The sequence below is a fragment of the Propithecus coquereli genome, unplaced genomic scaffold (genome assembly GCF_000956105.1).
Source record: "Propithecus coquereli isolate 6110/MARCELLA unplaced genomic scaffold, Pcoq_1.0 Scaffold71, whole genome shotgun sequence".
NCBI lineage: Eukaryota > Metazoa > Chordata > Mammalia > Primates > Indriidae > Propithecus > Propithecus coquereli.
In genome coordinates this window covers 10,370,405-10,388,973 of record NW_012153174.1, presented here as the reverse complement: position 1 = coordinate 10,388,973, position 18,569 = coordinate 10,370,405, and the positions used below count along the sequence as shown (strand labels likewise).

At 38.3% G+C, this 18,569-nt stretch overlaps 1 protein-coding gene across 2 annotated transcripts in view; it reads right to left on the bottom strand.

Annotated features, from left to right (window-relative positions):
* Positions 1 to 18,569, bottom strand: part of SNTG1 (syntrophin, gamma 1) — a 362,225-nt gene that overhangs the window by 206,792 nt on the left and 136,864 nt on the right. For both annotated transcript variants that reach the window (XM_012661402.1, XM_012661403.1), the window contains exon 10: positions 8,489 to 8,618. In XM_012661402.1, coding sequence (XP_012516856.1) covers positions 8,489 to 8,618 — 130 coding nt within the window. The remainder of the gene's footprint in view (positions 1 to 8,488; positions 8,619 to 18,569) is intronic.

The window sequence follows — 18,569 nt, the reverse complement described above, 5'->3', positions numbered from 1 at the left end:
AGTCCTTTATTTCCAGGAGTTCGGTTTGATTTTTCTCTAATATTTCAATTTCTTTAGTGAATTTTTCTTCTAAATCTTGAATTTTTTTTGTGGTTTCCTTGTGATGGTTATCCATTTTTCCTTGCATATCATTGAGCTTACTTACAATCCATGTTTGGAATTCTTCTTCTGTCATTTTATATTCTGGACCTGGTTAGTGTTGATTGCTAGAGAGCTGGTGTTCCTCTTTGGGGGTGTGCTTTCCATTTGATTTTTCATACTTCCAGAAATGTTTCACTGGGTCCTTCCCATTTGGATCCACTGTTACTTTTGTTTTGTTCTGCCACTAGAGGGAGTCGCTAGTATGTTGTCCAGGGTTCTCTTGATGGGAGGGATTACTTGGGGAGCTTGTTTTAGTCTGTTGCCGGGGTTTTGATTCCCTAGTCGTGGGTTTCTCTGTTGGTAGCTGACTGGAGGCGGAAATGCAATCGTACCGGATGACCTGAACCGGTCTGGCGAGGAAAGTCACTGGGCTGTCAGCTATTGGTCAGTGCCAAAGCCCCAGGGACTGGCGCTTGTTGCAGAGGGGGAGTGGCTCTTTGTGTCTCACTGCTGCAAGCTCAGAAGCCGCGCAAAAGACGCTGGCCAGGGGGAGGGGGTGCCTTCCCAACCTGTCCAACGCCCCAGCACCTTCAGCTTCTGCAGGCGTCTGCCCCTCACAACTGAGGAGGCACTCAAAATTCACCGCTCAAAGAAACAGGCCTGGCTAGTTGACCTTAGGTCCTGCAAGGGCAGAGCTCCTTGCAAGAACTCCCAGGCTGGGGGAAGCGAGCTGTTCCACACGGTACCGCGACCTGCTGTGGGCCCCGAGCTGGTGTTCGCCCGCCCCCAGGGCGCTGGCTCCAGAGGGAGCCGCTCAGGGGCTGGGAGGTACCCCATCAAAGAGTCAGTCGAGTCACCAGGGTGCTCTGCTGTCTCCTTTATGTCTCCCTCCCCCAATCTCATGCCAGTCCAGCAATAGCTCTCGCTTCTACTGGCCCACCCTGAGCAGTCCCAATCGCCAGCGGCAGTTTCCAGGTTAGAGTCCTCTACTCAGTAATCACCTCCCCGTTCAGGACCTGCTGGGTGCCAGAGACCAGCTTCATGACTCCTAACTGCCTCCGGAGGTAGCCCAGACCAGCTCCTCCCCTGTCTGGTGCAGTCCTGATACGGAGCTCCAGGGAGTTCAAGATGCTTCCAGCTCGTGTCCCCTCTCCACTGAGCCCCACGTTTCCTGACACAATTCTACATTCACTTCACACAAGCCCCTGACTCTTGGTGGGCTTGTAAGTCAGTGGGGAAGCTAGACTGTCTCGTGAGGGACTTGTCCCGGTGCACTTACTGGCCAGGCTGGTGCAGCTGTCTCACGCTCCACTCTCTATTGTCTGTCCCGCACTTTCCAGGTTTTGTATTCCTATCTCCCGTTCACCTTATTCTTTTTCCTGATTTGTGTGTCCCCCGCTGAATCTCCACCGATTCACCTCGCTGTTTTTGCAGGAGAGCAATCTGACCGTGTGTAGCAGACCAAGATCTATGTTTCTCTGGAAGCAGGGATCCGGGAGGCTACCTTAACTCCGCCATTTTTTCCCCTCCCTAATCTTTATTTTCAAATTTATTTTTATCCCTGATAATCTCTTGAGTGGAGTTTCTCTATATATTTATCTCAATATTTCCTTTTTGTACCTATTAATAGCAGATAAACTACACAAATCAGTCTTATACAAGCCTATACACCCTCAGAATATTGGCAAATAAAGAAAAAGTTCCACATCTTTCTAAAGGTATTATTTTTAGTATCTCTTTGTAATTAAAAAAAAAAACAAAACAAAAGAACTAGAATTAACATCTGACTATCCTAAACAAAACCTCCTACCTTCTCTGAATCTGCCTAATTTCTTTCTTCATACTAATCAATCCTATCAATGGTGTGTCTTCAATACAGTCATTGTGCCTTCTCCAAAGTCAATGTGATTTTCACATTCTTTTTTTTTTTTTTGCTATGTCTACTAACTTTTCAACATTTATGTAGTACTTTATATATCAGAGTACATTGTAATCATTAGTACTTTTGAATGGGAACTGATTACAAGAACAAAAGGGCATGTAATTGGAAGACAAAAACAGGGAATTGAAGGAACAAATAGATAATTTTTAACCCAGCAACATTATTATAATAGACATATGGATCTCCCAGCATTAAAACAACATAGTATAGAGGGATTATCTGATTTCCTAAGTGTTGTGGTGAGCACTTATTAAAAGGATGAAAAACAAGCAGAAAAATTCTGCTTGTGCTTCCTTAGGCTTACAGAGGGAAGAGACATGGGCATCTTCACGTTCTTTTTTTTTAACTAAAGCATTGACTTTGCAAATGCTTGTTAGCTGGATGAAAGCATTCTAACTGAAAACACATTTTGAAGAAATACAATTTTCATGAGAACATTCCTAGGATTTTAGATCAATCCAAATTTGGATCCAGGTAAAAAAATAAAAAACAAAAACTTTGTATTTAAAGTTTAACATTCTATCCCTTCACCTTGAGTCTGAATGAATCCTTGTGGATTAGATGTGTTTCCTTAAGATGGCAGATACTTTGCTTTGCACATTTATCCATTTGGCCACCCTGTGTCTCTTCAGTGGGGAGTTCAAGCCATTCACATTTATTGAAAGAATTGATAAATGGGGCATATTTCTGCTCATCCTGTTTAATTTTATTGCTGTTTTTATCTCTTTGAGCCATCTTGGTATCTGGCCTTTGAATTTTAGCATTTGGATGATTTTACACTGGTGACTGTCTATTGTGCTAAAACAATATTTCATGTAAATGGAAACCAAAAGAAGGCTGGTGTTGAAGTTATCTGAAGTGAGCTCTGCTCATTTCAGATAACTTCGTCTTCAATCAATAAAAGTAATGAAAGACAAAGACTGTCATTATATAATGTTAAAGGGGACAATTCAACAAGAACACTTAACAATTCTAAATAATTATGCACCGGACTTAGGTGCACCCAGATTCATAAAGCAAATTCTACTGTGTCTAACCAAAATGATAAACACCAGCACTGCAATAGCCTGGGACTTCAAATTCCCTCTGACCAAACAGGACAGCTCCTCCAAACAGAAAATAAACAAATAAACAATGGACTTAAATAGAACTCTATAAAAAATGGGCCTGACAGACATTTACAGAACATTCTATCCAAAAACCATTGAATACATTTATTTCGAATCAGCTCATGGGACATTCTCTAAGATTGACCATATCCTAGGCCACAAAACATGTCTCAAAAAATTTGAAAAAATATAAATTATATCATGCACCTTCTCAGACCACAGAGGAATAAATTTAGAAATCACCTCCAGAAAAAACACTCATATGTACACAAAGTCACGAAAACTAAATTAAACAACCTACTGCTGAACAGTTATTGGGTCAAGGAGGAAATTAAGATGGAAATCAAAAGGTTCTTTGAACTAAATGAAAAAGGGGACACAAGTTATCAAAACCTCTGGGACACAGCTAAAGCAGTCCTGAGAGGAAAATTTATAGCCATAAATGCCTACATTGAAAAGACAGAAATATAACAAATCAACAATCTAATGAGTAGTCTCAAAGAATTGAAAAAGAATGAGCAAGTCAATCCCAAACTTAGCATAAGAAAATAAATCACCAAGATTAGAGCAGAACTAAATGAACTCAATGACAAAAAAAAAATACATGGAAGATTAATAAAACAAAAAGTTGGTTGTTTGAAGAAATGAACAAAATTGACATGCCTCTCACCTGATTAACCAGAAGCAGAAAAGAAAGGACTCTAATAAGCTCAATTAGGAATGAAAAAGGAGAAATTACAACTGATACCATGAAAATACAAAATATCCTCTATGAATATTATAAAAATCTCTACACACATAACTTGAAAATGTGGGGGAAATGGACAAATTCTCAGAAACACACAGCCTCCCTAGGCTCAATCAGGAAGAAATAAAATTCCTGAACAGACCAGTATCAAGTACTAAAATTGAAGCAGGAATAAAAAACTTTCCTAAAAAAAAAGACCCAGACCACATGGTTTCACACTCGAATTTTACCAGACTTACAAAGAAGAACTGGTGCCTATCCCACAGAAATTATTCCACAGCACTGAGAAGGAAGGAATCCTCCCTAACATGTTTTAAAAAGTCAACATCACCCTGATACCAAAACCAGGAAAGGACAAAACAAACAAAGAAAACTATATACCAAATCCCTTATGAATATAGATGCAAAAATTTTCAATAAAATCCTAGCAAACCAAATTCACATATTTATCAAAAAATAATCCACCAAGACCAAGAGGGCTTCATCCCAGAAACGCAGAGATCATTCAATATATGCAAATCTATAAATGTAATTTACCACATAAATAAAAGTAAAAACGAAGATTATATGACCCCCTCAATAGACATAGAAAAATCATTTGACAAAATTCAGCACTTTTTATGATAACAACACTTAACAGGCAAAGACGGAACTTACCTCAAAATAATAAAAGCCATATATGACAAACCCACAGCCAACGTTGTACTGAACAGGTAGAAACTGAAAGCATTCCTGCTTAGAAAAACCAGACAAGGTTGCCCTCTATCACCACTTCTCTTAAACATAGTGCCGGAAATCCTAGCCAGAGCAATCAGACAAGAGAAGGAAATCACGGGCATCCAAATGGGGGCAGAAGGAGGCAAACTATCGCTCTTTTCTGATGACATAATCTTATATCTATAAAACCCCAAAGATTTTGCCAAGACACTACTGGAATTGATAAACAAATTCAGCAAAGTCTCAGGTTACAAAATCAATGTACAGAAATCAGTAGCATTTATATCTACCAACAAGAGTCAAACTAAGAACCAAATCAAAGACTCAATACCTTTCACAACAGCAACAAGGAAAATAAAATACCTAGGAATATATTTAAGGAGGTGAAAGACCTCTACAGGGAGAACTACAAAACACTGATCAAGGACATACCAGAGGATGTAAACAGATGGAAAACCACACCATGCTCATCAATTGGCAGAATGAACACTGTTAAATGTCTATACTACCCAAAGTGATCTACAGATTCAATGCAATCCCTATTACAATACCAGCATCATTTTTCTCACATCTAGAAAAGATAATTCTAGGCTTCATGTGTAACCAGAGAAGACTCTGTATAGGAAAAGCAAGCTTAAGCAAAAAGAACAAATTGGAAGGTATCAATTTACCAGACTTCAAGCTATACTCCAAGGCTACAGTAACCAAATCAGCATGGTACTAGCACAAGAACAGAGACATAGACCAATATAACAGAACTGAGAACCCAGATGTAAAACCATCTTCATATAGCCATCTAATCTTTGACAAAGCAGACAAAAACATACACCGTGGAAAAGACTCTTTATCCAATAAATGGTGCTGGGAAAATTGGATAGCCTCATATAGAAGACTGAAATAGGATCCGCACCTCTCACCTCTCACAAAAATCAACTCATGGTGGATAACAGACTCAAACCTAAGGCATGAAACCATAAGAATTCTAGAATAAAATATTGGAAAAAATCTTACAGACATCAGCCTAGGGAAAGAATTTATGAAGAAGACCCCAAAGGCCATCACAGCAACCACACAAATAAATAAATGGAACCTGATCAAATTAAAAAGCTTATGCATAGCCAAGGAAACTATCATTACAGCAAATAGAAAACCTCCAGACTGGGAGAAAATATTTGCATGCTATACATCCAATAAAGGGTCGATGATTAGACTCTATATAGAACTCACAGAAATCAACAAGAAAAAAATGAAACAATCCCAGTAAAAAGTAGGCAAAGGACATGAACAGAAACTTTTCAAAAGAAGACAGACTAATGGCCAAGAAACATATGAAAAAATGCTCAACATCTCTAATCATCAGGGAAATGTAAATCAAAACCACAATGAAATATCACTTAACTTCAGTGAGAATGGCTTTTATCAAAAAGTCCTAAAACAACAAATGTTGGCATGAATGTAGAGAGATGAGAACACTCTTACACTGCTGGTGGAACTGCAAACTAGTATAACCTCTACAGAAAGTGATATGGAGATACTCAAAGAACTAAAAGTAGAACTACCATTTGATCCAACAATTACACTAGTGGGTATTTACCCAAAGGACAAAATGATATTCTATAAAAAATACATCTGTGCTCGGATGTTCAAAGCAGCACAATTCACACTTGCAAAGATATGGAAACAATCAAATTGTCTGTCAATACATGAATGGATGAATGAAATGTGCTATATGTATACCATGGAGTACTACTCAGCTATAAAATAAATGATGAACTAATACCCCTTATACTATCCTGGATTGAGGTAGAGCCCATTCTTCCAAGTGAAATATCACAAGAATGCAAAAACAAGCACCACATGTACTCACCATTAAATTGGGACTAAGTGATCAACACTTATGTGCATATATGGAAATAACATTCACAGGGCATCAGGCAGGTGGGAGCAGGGAAGAGGGGATGGGTAAATTCACACCTAATAGGTACGGTGCATGATGTCTGGGATTCGGGCATGCTTGTAGCTCCAACTTGGCAGTGCAAAGGCAATACATGTAACCAAAGAGTTTCAACCCCATAATATTTTGAAATAAAAAAAATAAAAATAATAAAAAAATAAAACTATGGAATATCAAAAAAATAAAGTTTAACATTCTGTTCTTCTTTAAAATATTTTTCTCATAAATACAAGCCCGTGGCTCTCTTTTAAGGCACTCTCATTGTTTCTGTAATGAAACAGACAGTAACACTGTCACATGGTATTTTTCTCATGCCGTTAACTCCAGAAAGATCTGTGTAAGTCAGCGGAAGGAAAGACCACAATCCACAAAGAAACAGTGCAGTTTTTTCTTTCTTCCTATTTTTCTTTTTTCTTTCTTTCTTTTTGTTTTGTTTTGTTAATCTGAAAACTATTGTCCTCTTGTGTAACCCCAACTCTAACATGATGACACTACCAGACAACCAAACACTGGGCTGGGGAGTGAGGGGCTGACTTTTGCCCAAGCCAACCATACCCGGGTCACATCTCCTTGTCAGCCAATGCTTCTAGGTAAGGCTTGGTAGATTTGCACCTATTCAGGCACCACTCAAAAACTCCATCTGTCTTTATTCACACTGGAGATACAATGTCACACATAGCAAACAACCAAAAATTAAAAAAGCAAGATGACACTGAGTATTGAGAATGAGCTATAGAAAGAGACATGTCAGCTACTAAGAATGAGGGGGCAAATTGCACAGCCATTTGGAAAGCATTTGGCATTGCCTGGTAAGATTGAACATGTCCATCATGCCACTATCAGAGTATCCCACACCACATGCGTGGCCAAATGATGGCATTGTTTGAAATAGCCATGAACTGGAAACAAGTCAGTGTCTTTAGTGGCTGCCAGGCTCCTATTTTTAGGAAAGGTATATTTGCCACCATCCTAACTTAGATTTCAAAGCAAAATCTGTGCAAATAAACTTGGGTCTGAAGAGTCATTTAGATAAAAACAGTTTTGTTGTTCATGAGTTGGTGAGACAGTTACATATTCCTGTGAACCATTTCTATATTAGACTTCTGAATTTCCCTTTGGAATCGTTTAATGCCCCAGTGTGGCACAGAACAGCTGCAGGACCAGGAGAGGATTAAGATAAAGGCATGTGTGATATCAAGTATTCTTTCCTAAAACAGAATCCTTGATGCACCTGCATCAGTACTCAATGAAGTGAGGTTAATGATTTTGTATATTTTGTTAGACAATATTTCTCCTAGAAATAACAAGGAGAGAGGATTGGCTAGATTATTAAAGAATAATGATAATGAGAAGAGAGTACCCATGGAGAGACACAGGGATGGGGAGGGGAAAAAAGGCTGGAGTGGAAAGAGCAAATGTAGAGAAGCCATTCCTAACAACGTAGGCCAGGCTTTAACGTGCAAGTTACTGGATCCCACAGTGACATGCTAATTGTTCCTGCTCCGCGCAAGACCCTCAGTCTCCACGTTATTTCTCTTCCTCCAGCCTCTACTCCTTCCAACATTACCAGCTGCAACTCTAACATCACTAAAGGTAAATCAATATGCTTTCTTGAAATTTAGTACTGTATTAGTCCAGAAAACTTTAACTATATTTAGTGTTTATATACTAAATACTCACTTTGATTTCCTTAACTAATGTAGTTGCCTATGAAGTTTGGAGATGCAAACCTACACATAAGAGTATTATTGAACCGATAAACTGGGCTAGAACTCTCAGGGTATTTTTCTTTCATAGGTGTTCAGAATAGTTTTCATGACGGATGGGAAGTTCATTCTTAGAATACCAAGCAGTTGATGCAAAGTTACATATATACTTAGGAATTTTATACAGGCTGAGAAACTGTATGGCTAGGTAGTCTTTGAATCACTACTTACATTGTGCTTTGTGAGATTTGAAATATTAGTTGCTATTGCTTGTAGCCAGTCCATGCAGTCTTCAGCAGAGAGGCACTGGATAATGCCACTGCAGACTCCGTCCACAGCAATGACTTGAAAGGCATTCTGCCTGCAGATATGTCAGAACAAATCAGTTCAAAACAACATGTCATTTATCTATTTGCAATTTATGGAAGTATCTGTTGAAAAACTCTTCTTTCAAACAATATAAATGTCAGCTTCCAAATCCATACTTGGTTACTTGCCTTTACAAATATTTCTTTTCTAAGTGGAACACTAAAGATAGACCCAGATAACATGTAAGTTCAAATTAGTAGAAAGCATCCTCAGACTCAGATAATTGTGGAGAACCTTTGACTTGTAAAACATGCCCTATGTAAATGGAAGAGAATCTAAAAAATTGTACAAGCATTCTTTTCCCAGATTGCCATAAAATTATGCATAGTTTATTTATTATTTTGGCTACCATCGTCTCCTCCTAACATTTGATCAATGCATTTTCTGACTTAGAAAGATCACAGACACAGGCAAACTGTATCAAACACTTTATAAAAACTCACTTGACTATCATGAGCTTCAGCACTTGACAGTTGTCAGTTGTTATTCATCCACGATCTCAGTTCATTCATCTTCTCAAAAACGGTTTGGGACAAGAGACCTATACCTCCTCTCTAGGTCTAAATGATCATTGTCTTACTTTATATAAATGCTGTGAATTTCAGTAACACCATTTTTTTTTTTAATGCAATGATCAGTTTAACTATCCCTATGGTCTTTTATTGATTTTTTTAATTTTTTGGTTAGAGAAAATTAAGTTATGCCATCCTAAATTGTTGATAAAAGTGCTATACAATTTGAAGCTGCTTGCTACAGCTTCAATGATTCACTTTTTTTTCTATGGCAAGTTCTTACAATGTTTAGATATAAGCTTAATTGGCAGGAATAGATAAAATCTCAAAATGAATGGAAACAAGCCAACGCCTCATGCTTTAGAATTACTCTGTGGTGTAACACCTCAGAAAATGCGCAAACTATATTTCAATCCCAGCCAGTTAAGAAGCAATAGAAAACTTCTAAAGTTCAGTATTCAAAATGATATATAAATTGTACACATTTATATGTTTTCTCCAAATAAGCACCTTTCCTGGCTCTTCTGAGTTTTATAACAAGATATTTGTGGATATCAGACATGATTTCACTTCCCCAAATGAAGGAAAACCACAGCGCAGGTCTGGCCCAGGTTCACCATTAGGCCTCCATCCCTCTGCCTTCCTGACCCAGAGCTGGGTACACAGAACAGGATCTGTGCATCCAATTTATTAATATTTTTAGAGAAACTGCTTCTCATATCCTTGACACAGCACTTTCTACTGAAAACAGGGAAATGCTCAGATATACTTTTTGTTTTCTCTACAAAAGTACATTAAACGCATTTCACAAGTATACCTATTGCCCATCTCTTTGAAATAAGGTTCTTTTGAATTTACAACAAGAAAAAAATACGTATTCCATGAAAAGAATATTATAACTCCACATTACATTTTTAACTTTAATTTTTATGTTTAACAGTGAGTAAGACATTTAAAATATCCAGACAGAAGCTCAATCATCCATGGAAAATGAGAAATAATTTGAGTGTAGTAATACACATTTCTTTCCGCTTTCTGATTATCATAACCATTGCTTCATGTACCATAAATTAAAGCATGTCTTGAACATATTTGTTCTTTCTGCTTTAAATGAATTATGGCAGCTAGATATTTTTAGCTGACTAAAGTCAGTACACTTAGATCAAATCTGCAATCTATGTAATCGTATGTGTTACACAGTCCCTAGATAGAAGAAGTCTGAAAGGCTAATCTTTTACAAACCTAGGCTTATTATGTTAATGCACAACAATTTTTACATTCTGTCTCCACTCTCCAAAATTGATGGAAGTCCCTTCATGAATCTAAGTGGAATACCTGAACGGTTTCTTTGATTACATCTCACCTCTTACAAAATAGCCAGATCACACATATTTGTTATCTGGATTACATTTCTGCTTCTGCTATGAGTAAAGGAAAGTATTGGCAAATTAGGTCACTTAGTTTTGCCTCAATATCCCCTAAAAAATGAGAATAAAGTATTTTACAAATTTAATAAGTATTTTGCTGAGTAATCAGTGGATCCAAATATTTTCACATATGGCTGAAGCTCTATAAATAATTTTCCTCTGAATAATTCATTAACATGTAGTCTTGATTACAATATTTCAGTGTTTAGGGAGAGTGTCTCCACATAGACTTATTGTTTCTTTGAGCACTTAGAAAGAACTGTTTTGTTTTTTACTTGCATCTTTTAGAAAATGTAATTCTTTGATTCGAGATAAACATTAATAGTCAAACTTCTTTGTTTCATCTTATTTAATGATATACTTTATGAAATCAATAGAATCCATTACACATTAATTTAGTATTGTAACATATTAAACTTTAATAATGTTTATAGTAATCTTAAAGATACTCATACAAAATTATGAGTCTAAGTTTAATACATACATATATATATATATATATATGCACTAACAAAACAGTTACATAACTAAATAGTTAGATAATGTGGAGTTTTGAGATCAGGTTGATTTTTTTAACTCTCCACAAAATATTTTTTATAGTTTTCTAAGAATTCTTGATCATTGTGCTCTGGCAGGAAAAATTATTTTCAAATGTTTCTGAATTTTGAAGTAGGTTTATTCATTTAAAATAGACAATTAGTGTTTCTTATATGAAAAATGTACTGCTCACTATAAAAATTCATAAATGATTTTCAATCTAACATTCATATCCATAAATATGCATATATTTCTGAGGGCATAGGGGATCCGGCGCGGTCAGGGTGGAGTGGCCGCAGACAATATATTTCTAAATAATATATTTAATAATTCATGTTACGATTCATTGTTGATACTACATTACATGAAAGCACCCAGGAAGATGTTAAACTTGTGAGGGGTGACTAGGAGAAGGTAGGCAGAGAACAAGAATTGCAGAGACTAAAATGTGTAGGTTTGGAGTGGCTGGAATGCCACATTCTTGAGGCAGAATTCTAAGGGATCACCATGGAAAAGCAGACAGGCTCAGAGTGAGGAGGGCTTTGGATGTCACACAAGGAAGTGAAAGTCTGCAGGGAGGCACTGCTGCACTTCACGTTGAAGACTCCCATGGTTAGATCTGCGTGGCATGGGTGGTCCTGTTGGACCAGGGAGGAGAGTATAATGTAACTGGTAACATATGAGGTGATATGGAACTGAAATAAACATGTGATAGTGAGTGTTAAAATGGAGCCATTAGTTCCATAAGGGATTTTTAAAGGCATTAGGAAGGATGTGATTCAATATACGCTTTTTAAAATGAATTATGAGGGAGAGGATAGAGTCAAAATTACTCCAGCCTGTTGGACTAAAGCAGCGAAGTAACTTAGTTGGGGTAGGCAAGGGAAAGCACAGATATTAGACAGGAGATAATTAATCCAAAAACGAATATTAGAGGTATGTAAAGCACGGCATATCGAGAGCTTTGCGGGTCGTTTGGCATGTTGCACGTGGATGTGCGCAAGTGGCAGTTTGTGAAGTTACGATCATGCAAGGCACAATCGGGAAGCGCTTCACGAATCATGCTGTAGTGCAACACACCTACCTAATCCTGAGTGCCAATTCAAATTTTAAGAAGTTAACTCAGATGCCACCTAGTCCATATTTTCTACGACAGATGTATTTAAAATGAATCTCTCCCACCTGTGTGCTCCCAGACTCCCTGGTTCCTTTACTGCAGTGCTCCTTCTCCCTGGCATTAAATATTTTTGTATACTCGTTACACACTGTTCTTTCTTACTAAGCTTCCCTCCAGCTCCTTGAAGGAAAAGCCATGTGTGTTACTTTCTATCATTCCTGGTACAAGTACAGTGTTCAGAGTCTTTAATCAGCAACTGAGAAACAAAAACAAAAAGGAAATCCATCTCCACTGTACTTTAGCAATCCCTTGCTTTTGCTAACTTGAGATCTGGTATTATTCAAAACAGATGTGAATTCTGAGATTTCTGTTCTTTATAAATTTTTCCTTTCTATCATCACTGAATTAACTTATTCTTTCTGATCTTTTTTAACCTTTACAACTATCCTAGTCCATAAATCTACTCAGGATATATCTGCATTTCTCCCTAGACTGGGTTTCCTGTTCATCCATACAAATTAGGTGTATTTTTTTCCACCTTAGAATTTCTTGTCACTTTGACCTCTATCTGTTCCTAACTTACTAATTCCCAGCCCTGAATAACTTTAATTTAATTAAATTATAGCCTTTTCCTCCTAAGATTCCCTGGCAAAAGTTATAAATCGTGCAAAGTTCCAATAGTTGTCTCTGGGAACCCAGAATCTGTAGTTGCTCTTGTCGATTTTCCGTCTTTCTGCCCTCATGGTCAGTTAGCCTTACGTACTGCGGATTCTCATTCCTACACAGCTGTCATTTATTCATGGCTTCCTGGGTAACAGCTCCTGCATAGTTTCTCTGTTCTTCCACTCCTGAATCCTGAACCTGCCTCTCTCTAGGTCATTCTGAGCATGTCATTTTGCCTTCCAACTCTTCAGTATCTCGTGTCCAGCTGGTAGAAGCACCTTTTTGTATGTCTTTAACTTATTTTTTATTAAAATGTATGGATTTTAGAAATACATGTTCTATCATTTTATCAATTAGAAGTTTTTCATCTGCGGCTAAAGCCTACTGGAATATGCTCCTACAAAGGTTATTCTTTATTAATTTTTTTCAGTTTTCCAGATATACTCAAGCTCCCTGGAATACTGTCCCCTCTCTGGCTATAGAAAAAACTAAAATTAACATTAATGACAGACTTGTGTCATTGAATAAATGTGTCATAAATGAGAAATGAAACAAATAGGGAATCTTTGGCAAGATAACTTTTCCTAGGTTGAATGAACTGTGCAAAAGTTAGTCTAGATTGTTCAAAAGAGGCGTGAGCTTTTTCAGAAAGAGTTACACATCTTATGGGCATTATGGTTTTTTCTTCCTTAACCCCACGCCACAGTCATACATGAGTAGGTGAGAATGCGAAGCACCTGTGAAGACTGTGCTAGACAAAGGGACACTTGCATGGCTCATGCAGTAGGTGAAATCACATAGGATCTTGATGCTATTAGTTGAATGTGTTTTGTAGATCATTGAGTGTTTCTGATTTACACAGAGCACAGTCCTTGCGGACCTTCGGGCCAATTTGTGAAAATGGAACAAAGTCAATCAGTTCAGTCTCTCTGTCCACTTGTGCAGGACGGCATGCAGTGTTAGAATGATGAAACTGCAAGAGGAAGCCGCATCAGAGCCAAGTGCTGTTTCTCATTCCTAGCATCTTTGCTATCTACTCCTTCCTCTCGAGCGGTAACCATGACCATGTATGTCTGAATTTTACATCCTGTTTTTCCCATCGCATTTTATGAATAGCATATCCTCATTCATGTGTCATTTTCGTTACTGTCAATATCCTTCTTATAACAAACTATTTTCCTATCCAATTTGCTCCTACAATTATTCTCCCCAGAGTCACCCGAAAATTAATCACTCTTCCACAGTCCTTTCAGTATTTCTCTTCTGCAGTTGCTGTGATCAACCACTTTCTTCTCCTTAAAACTGTTTGAAATAACTTCTGAGATTATAGCATTGTAGTTACTTTTTTTCTTTTTCTGCCTATTTACTTTTCTGATTCATAATTCCCCAATTCTGCTTCCTCCTCACTTCCCCTAAAATACACGTTCCTAAAAGTCCCATCCTTCGATGAGCAGCCATGAATTGAGTGTTTATTATGAGACATCTTCATATGTGGCTCTATTGCTAGAGACCCATTTGTAGGATCCTTGCATTTCTGAAAGCACAATTCTCCTGAACAACAACCTTCATCCACGGTGCCCCATCTCTCACCAGCTCAACCATCCTCATCTCAGAATAAAAAGGGAGTGTACTCTACAAAGAAACTAGGGATCCTACTGTCATCTGGGATTTTTTTTAAGTACACATCAGTAGGCTTCATTTCAATGTGATTGATTTTCATAGTGTTTAAGAAGCATGAAATAGATGATACATCTACCAAAAGAATAAACTATGAGATAGAATTCTTTCTCATTAAAACTCAAGTAATAAATATTTATTGATCATTTTGAGCCATAAACTATGTAAACTATGTATACATAAACTATGTATACACTGACAGTATAGAGATAAATGCTGTATTTCTAAAACTCAAATACAGAACATATATGTGTCTAATATACACACTGAAACACATATATTTTCATATACTCATTTTGCACATAAAGAAAATAAAACTCGAAGAGATTAAAAGACCACCCAAAGCTCCCATAACCTCTACTTCCTACTCTAACACTCTTGACACTGCAGTAATATTCAATTATAACACAGTTCAGAATGTAAAGTAGATATTTATGGCTGAATAAGCATTATTACAATATGATAAACATAAACTTCCTTATCACTGAAAAATATTGTGAAGGTGAGGGCTGACTAGAGACACGGAATGCCAGTTCTCCTCAGAATGAAGAACCAAAGTTACAGGTGAATAATCCTGACAAACAGAATGAGGGGAGAGTGCTGGAGTATAGCAGAGTTCAGGGGAAGAGGTTGGGCACAGAAAAAAGAAGGAAGCAAGAGGCTGGCAGATACCGAAGAGGAACCTGAGGGGCTTGGTATTTCATCTAGAGGGGAGGTGGGGGTGTTCTAGCTCCCCCTGTCCCTGCAGCAGACCAGCATCAGAACTGTCAGAGAGCTCCTCTGCCCTTGCGAGCCCAAATACTGCTGTGGGAGGCAATTTTCAGGACTTCTTAAGGGCATTACACCAGACTGTCAGGTTGCATCGGGGTTGCTGGCCCTCCCCCTGGGCTCGAGCTGCCCTGCCAGGTGCCATACTTTGGGTACAGAGCCATTGGGGGACTGTGTCTTGCCCAGGGAACCTCAGCCCTTGTGTCTCCACATCACCGGAGCCCCTGCAGATATTCCCAGCACCTGCTCTGATTGCGGCAGCCACACGGCCAGCCAGATGCAGGGTAGTTGCAGGGGTTCTGGTGGTCTAGCAGGCCAGGTGTGCTAAGGGAAGGGAGAGAGCAGCGCACCAAGGGGGCACCCCGTGGAATGAAGGACACCAGACACTGTGCTTTCCTGGGCCCCAGGGCCCCCAGCTTGAGGGTGGAGAGTGACTATGATGCTTGCAGTGGAGACATGCATGCTGTGCTCAGCTCTTCAAGGAAGGCGTGTGGTTTCCCCAACCCCACAGATCAGGGACTGATGCGGCGAAGTGGCCTTCTCCCCCGTCTTTCCGCTGCTGCAAACACAGCTGTAGCTGCACCCAGAGGTCGCGGAGGACCACCATTCTAGGGCTAAGTATGGCTTCGGCCCCACTGGCGGTGTGTCCACCGAGCAGGGGTGCCACTAAACATGGGGCCTCTCCCCCTCTCTACATAGAGCAGCAGCATTCCTGCAGTGGAGAGCAGGAGCGCCGCAAAACTGTGTGTTTGGGGCAGAGGGATTCTGCACAGGGAAGATGTCTTTCACAGCACTCAAATTGCAGCTTGGAGATAGACAGCAGTGTCTGTTCCCCCTGAGTGTCCCAAGTGCCAAGACAGAGGCATGAGGGGGAAGCAAATCATGTTCCTGCCTGCCTGTCCAGGCTGTAGAGCTGGGGCAGCCGCCCCCACCTCTCACTATAGAGACCTCAGCACATTTCTTCAGGAGCTCTGCTCACCCCACCAGCTGCCAGAGCCGGTGCCTGCCATTGGAATATGCAAAGGCAAGCTTAGTGGTTCAGCCCTGCCCAGCTTTGTTCCGCCTTCAGGGGTTGAGCAGGGAATTCAGGCCACTGCACATTCCACAGGCCAGCCTACTGCTTAAAACAGCAGGCAGCTTTTTCTGGAAAACAAAGATCAAGCATATACCCATCTGCTTCTGCCCCAGCCAGATCTTACCCATAAGAAACACTTACTAGCCTGAAGGTTGAACTGCACAAAATACACAATCTGCTGACACAAGTACACAGTGCCATAGCCATATACCATATGCAGGAGAATGAAACTGGACCCATATACCTCACCATTTACAAAATTTAACTCAAGATGGATTAAAGACTTAAATATAAGACTTGAAACTATAAAAATTCTAGAAGAAAACCTAGAAAAAACTCTTCTAGACATTGGCCTAGGCAAAATATTTATGACTATGACCTCAAAAGCAAATGGAACAACAAAAAAATAGATAAATGGGGCTTCAACTACAAAGCTTTTGCACAGCAAAATAAATAATCAACAGAATAGACAACCTAACCTGCAGAAGGGGAGAAAATAATCACAAATTATATATCAAAAGACTGATAATCTAGAATCTACAAGGAACTCAAACAACTCAACAAGAAAAAAACAAATAACCCCATTTAAAAGTGGACAAAGGACATGAACAGACATTTTTCAAAAGAAGACATACAAATAGCCAACAAACGTGAAAAAATGCTCAGCACCATTAACCATCAGAGAAATACAAATTAAAACCACTATGAGATACCACCTTACACCAGTCAGAATGGTCATCAGGAAAAAGTAAAAGAAAAATAGAGTTTGATGAGGAAGCAGATAAAATAGAATGCTTAAACACTATTGGTGGGAATGTAAATTAATACAACCTCTATGGAAAATAGTATGGAGGTTTTTCAAAGAGGTAAAAATAGAACTACTGTTTGATCCAGCAATCCCACTACTGGGTATCTACCCAAAGGAAAAGACATCATTATATCAAAAAGAGACCTTCATTCATGCTTATTGCAGCACTATTCCCAATAGTAAAGATATAGAATCAACCTAAGTGTCCATCAACATATGATTAGAAAAGGAAAATGTGATGTGTATACACAGTGGAAACTATCCAGCTATAGATAAGAATAAAATCATGTCTTTTGCAACAACATGAATGGAACTGGAGGCCATTATCTTAAGTGAAAGAATTCAGAAACAGAAAGTCAAATACTGGATGTTCTTACTTATAAATAGGAGTTAAATAAGGTGTACACATGGACATAGAAAGTGGAATGATAGACATTGGAGACTTAGAAGGTTAGAGGGGTGGAAAGGCAGCTATTGGGTGAGAATTTACCTAATAGGTATTATGGACACTAATCAGGTGATGGTTACACTAAAATCCCAGACTTCACCACTAGGCAATATATCCATGTAACGAAACTGTACTTGTACTCCCTAAATCTTTAAAAATAAAAAAAAAATTATAATTTTTTTTCCCTATCTACACAACAGTATAATATATGACAGTAACACAAATTGGTCACAATTAAATATGACAGGTATCACTGAAGTTAATCATTGAAGTTAATATTATGAGCTTTGGCAAAAAGCAGCCAAGAAATCATATCCTAAGTTTTGAGCTAAATATATATGTATATATTTTTCATCATGAGCCACTTATTTATCCTCTTTTTTTGTCCCTCTACTGAATCTACCACCTCTCTAGCCTGTGAGCTTCCTCAGGAAAAAGACCACATACAATTCCTCCCACTTACAGACATTAAGTCCATATTGATTAAGTGAATGAGTGAACAGTACATTAGCTCCTAAATTTGAGTATCTGTGAAATCCATTCTGAATAGCACCATGTTTGCAACTGCTTATTACTATAATATTTAATTGAGTGTAATTAATTCTGCTGGTGAAAGTTATTGATGTGGTGAAGCACCATAAAAATAAAAATGTAAGGAGTCCTCTGGAATCATCCAAACAATTCCTTTTTCTTGGAAATTGCCTTAGCTAAATGCCTTACCATCATGTAACTGTATTTTAAAAAAGTAAACACAGACCAAAAAGAAAACCAGTGTGTATATTTTTTAAAAAATAGCATTAATAAGAATATTAAGAGAGTTCTTAAGGTAGAAGGAAAAAAAAACCAAAAGGAAGGAATAAAGAGAAAGATTAAAGGTAGCATAGACTTGTATAGTTATATGAAAGTAATAG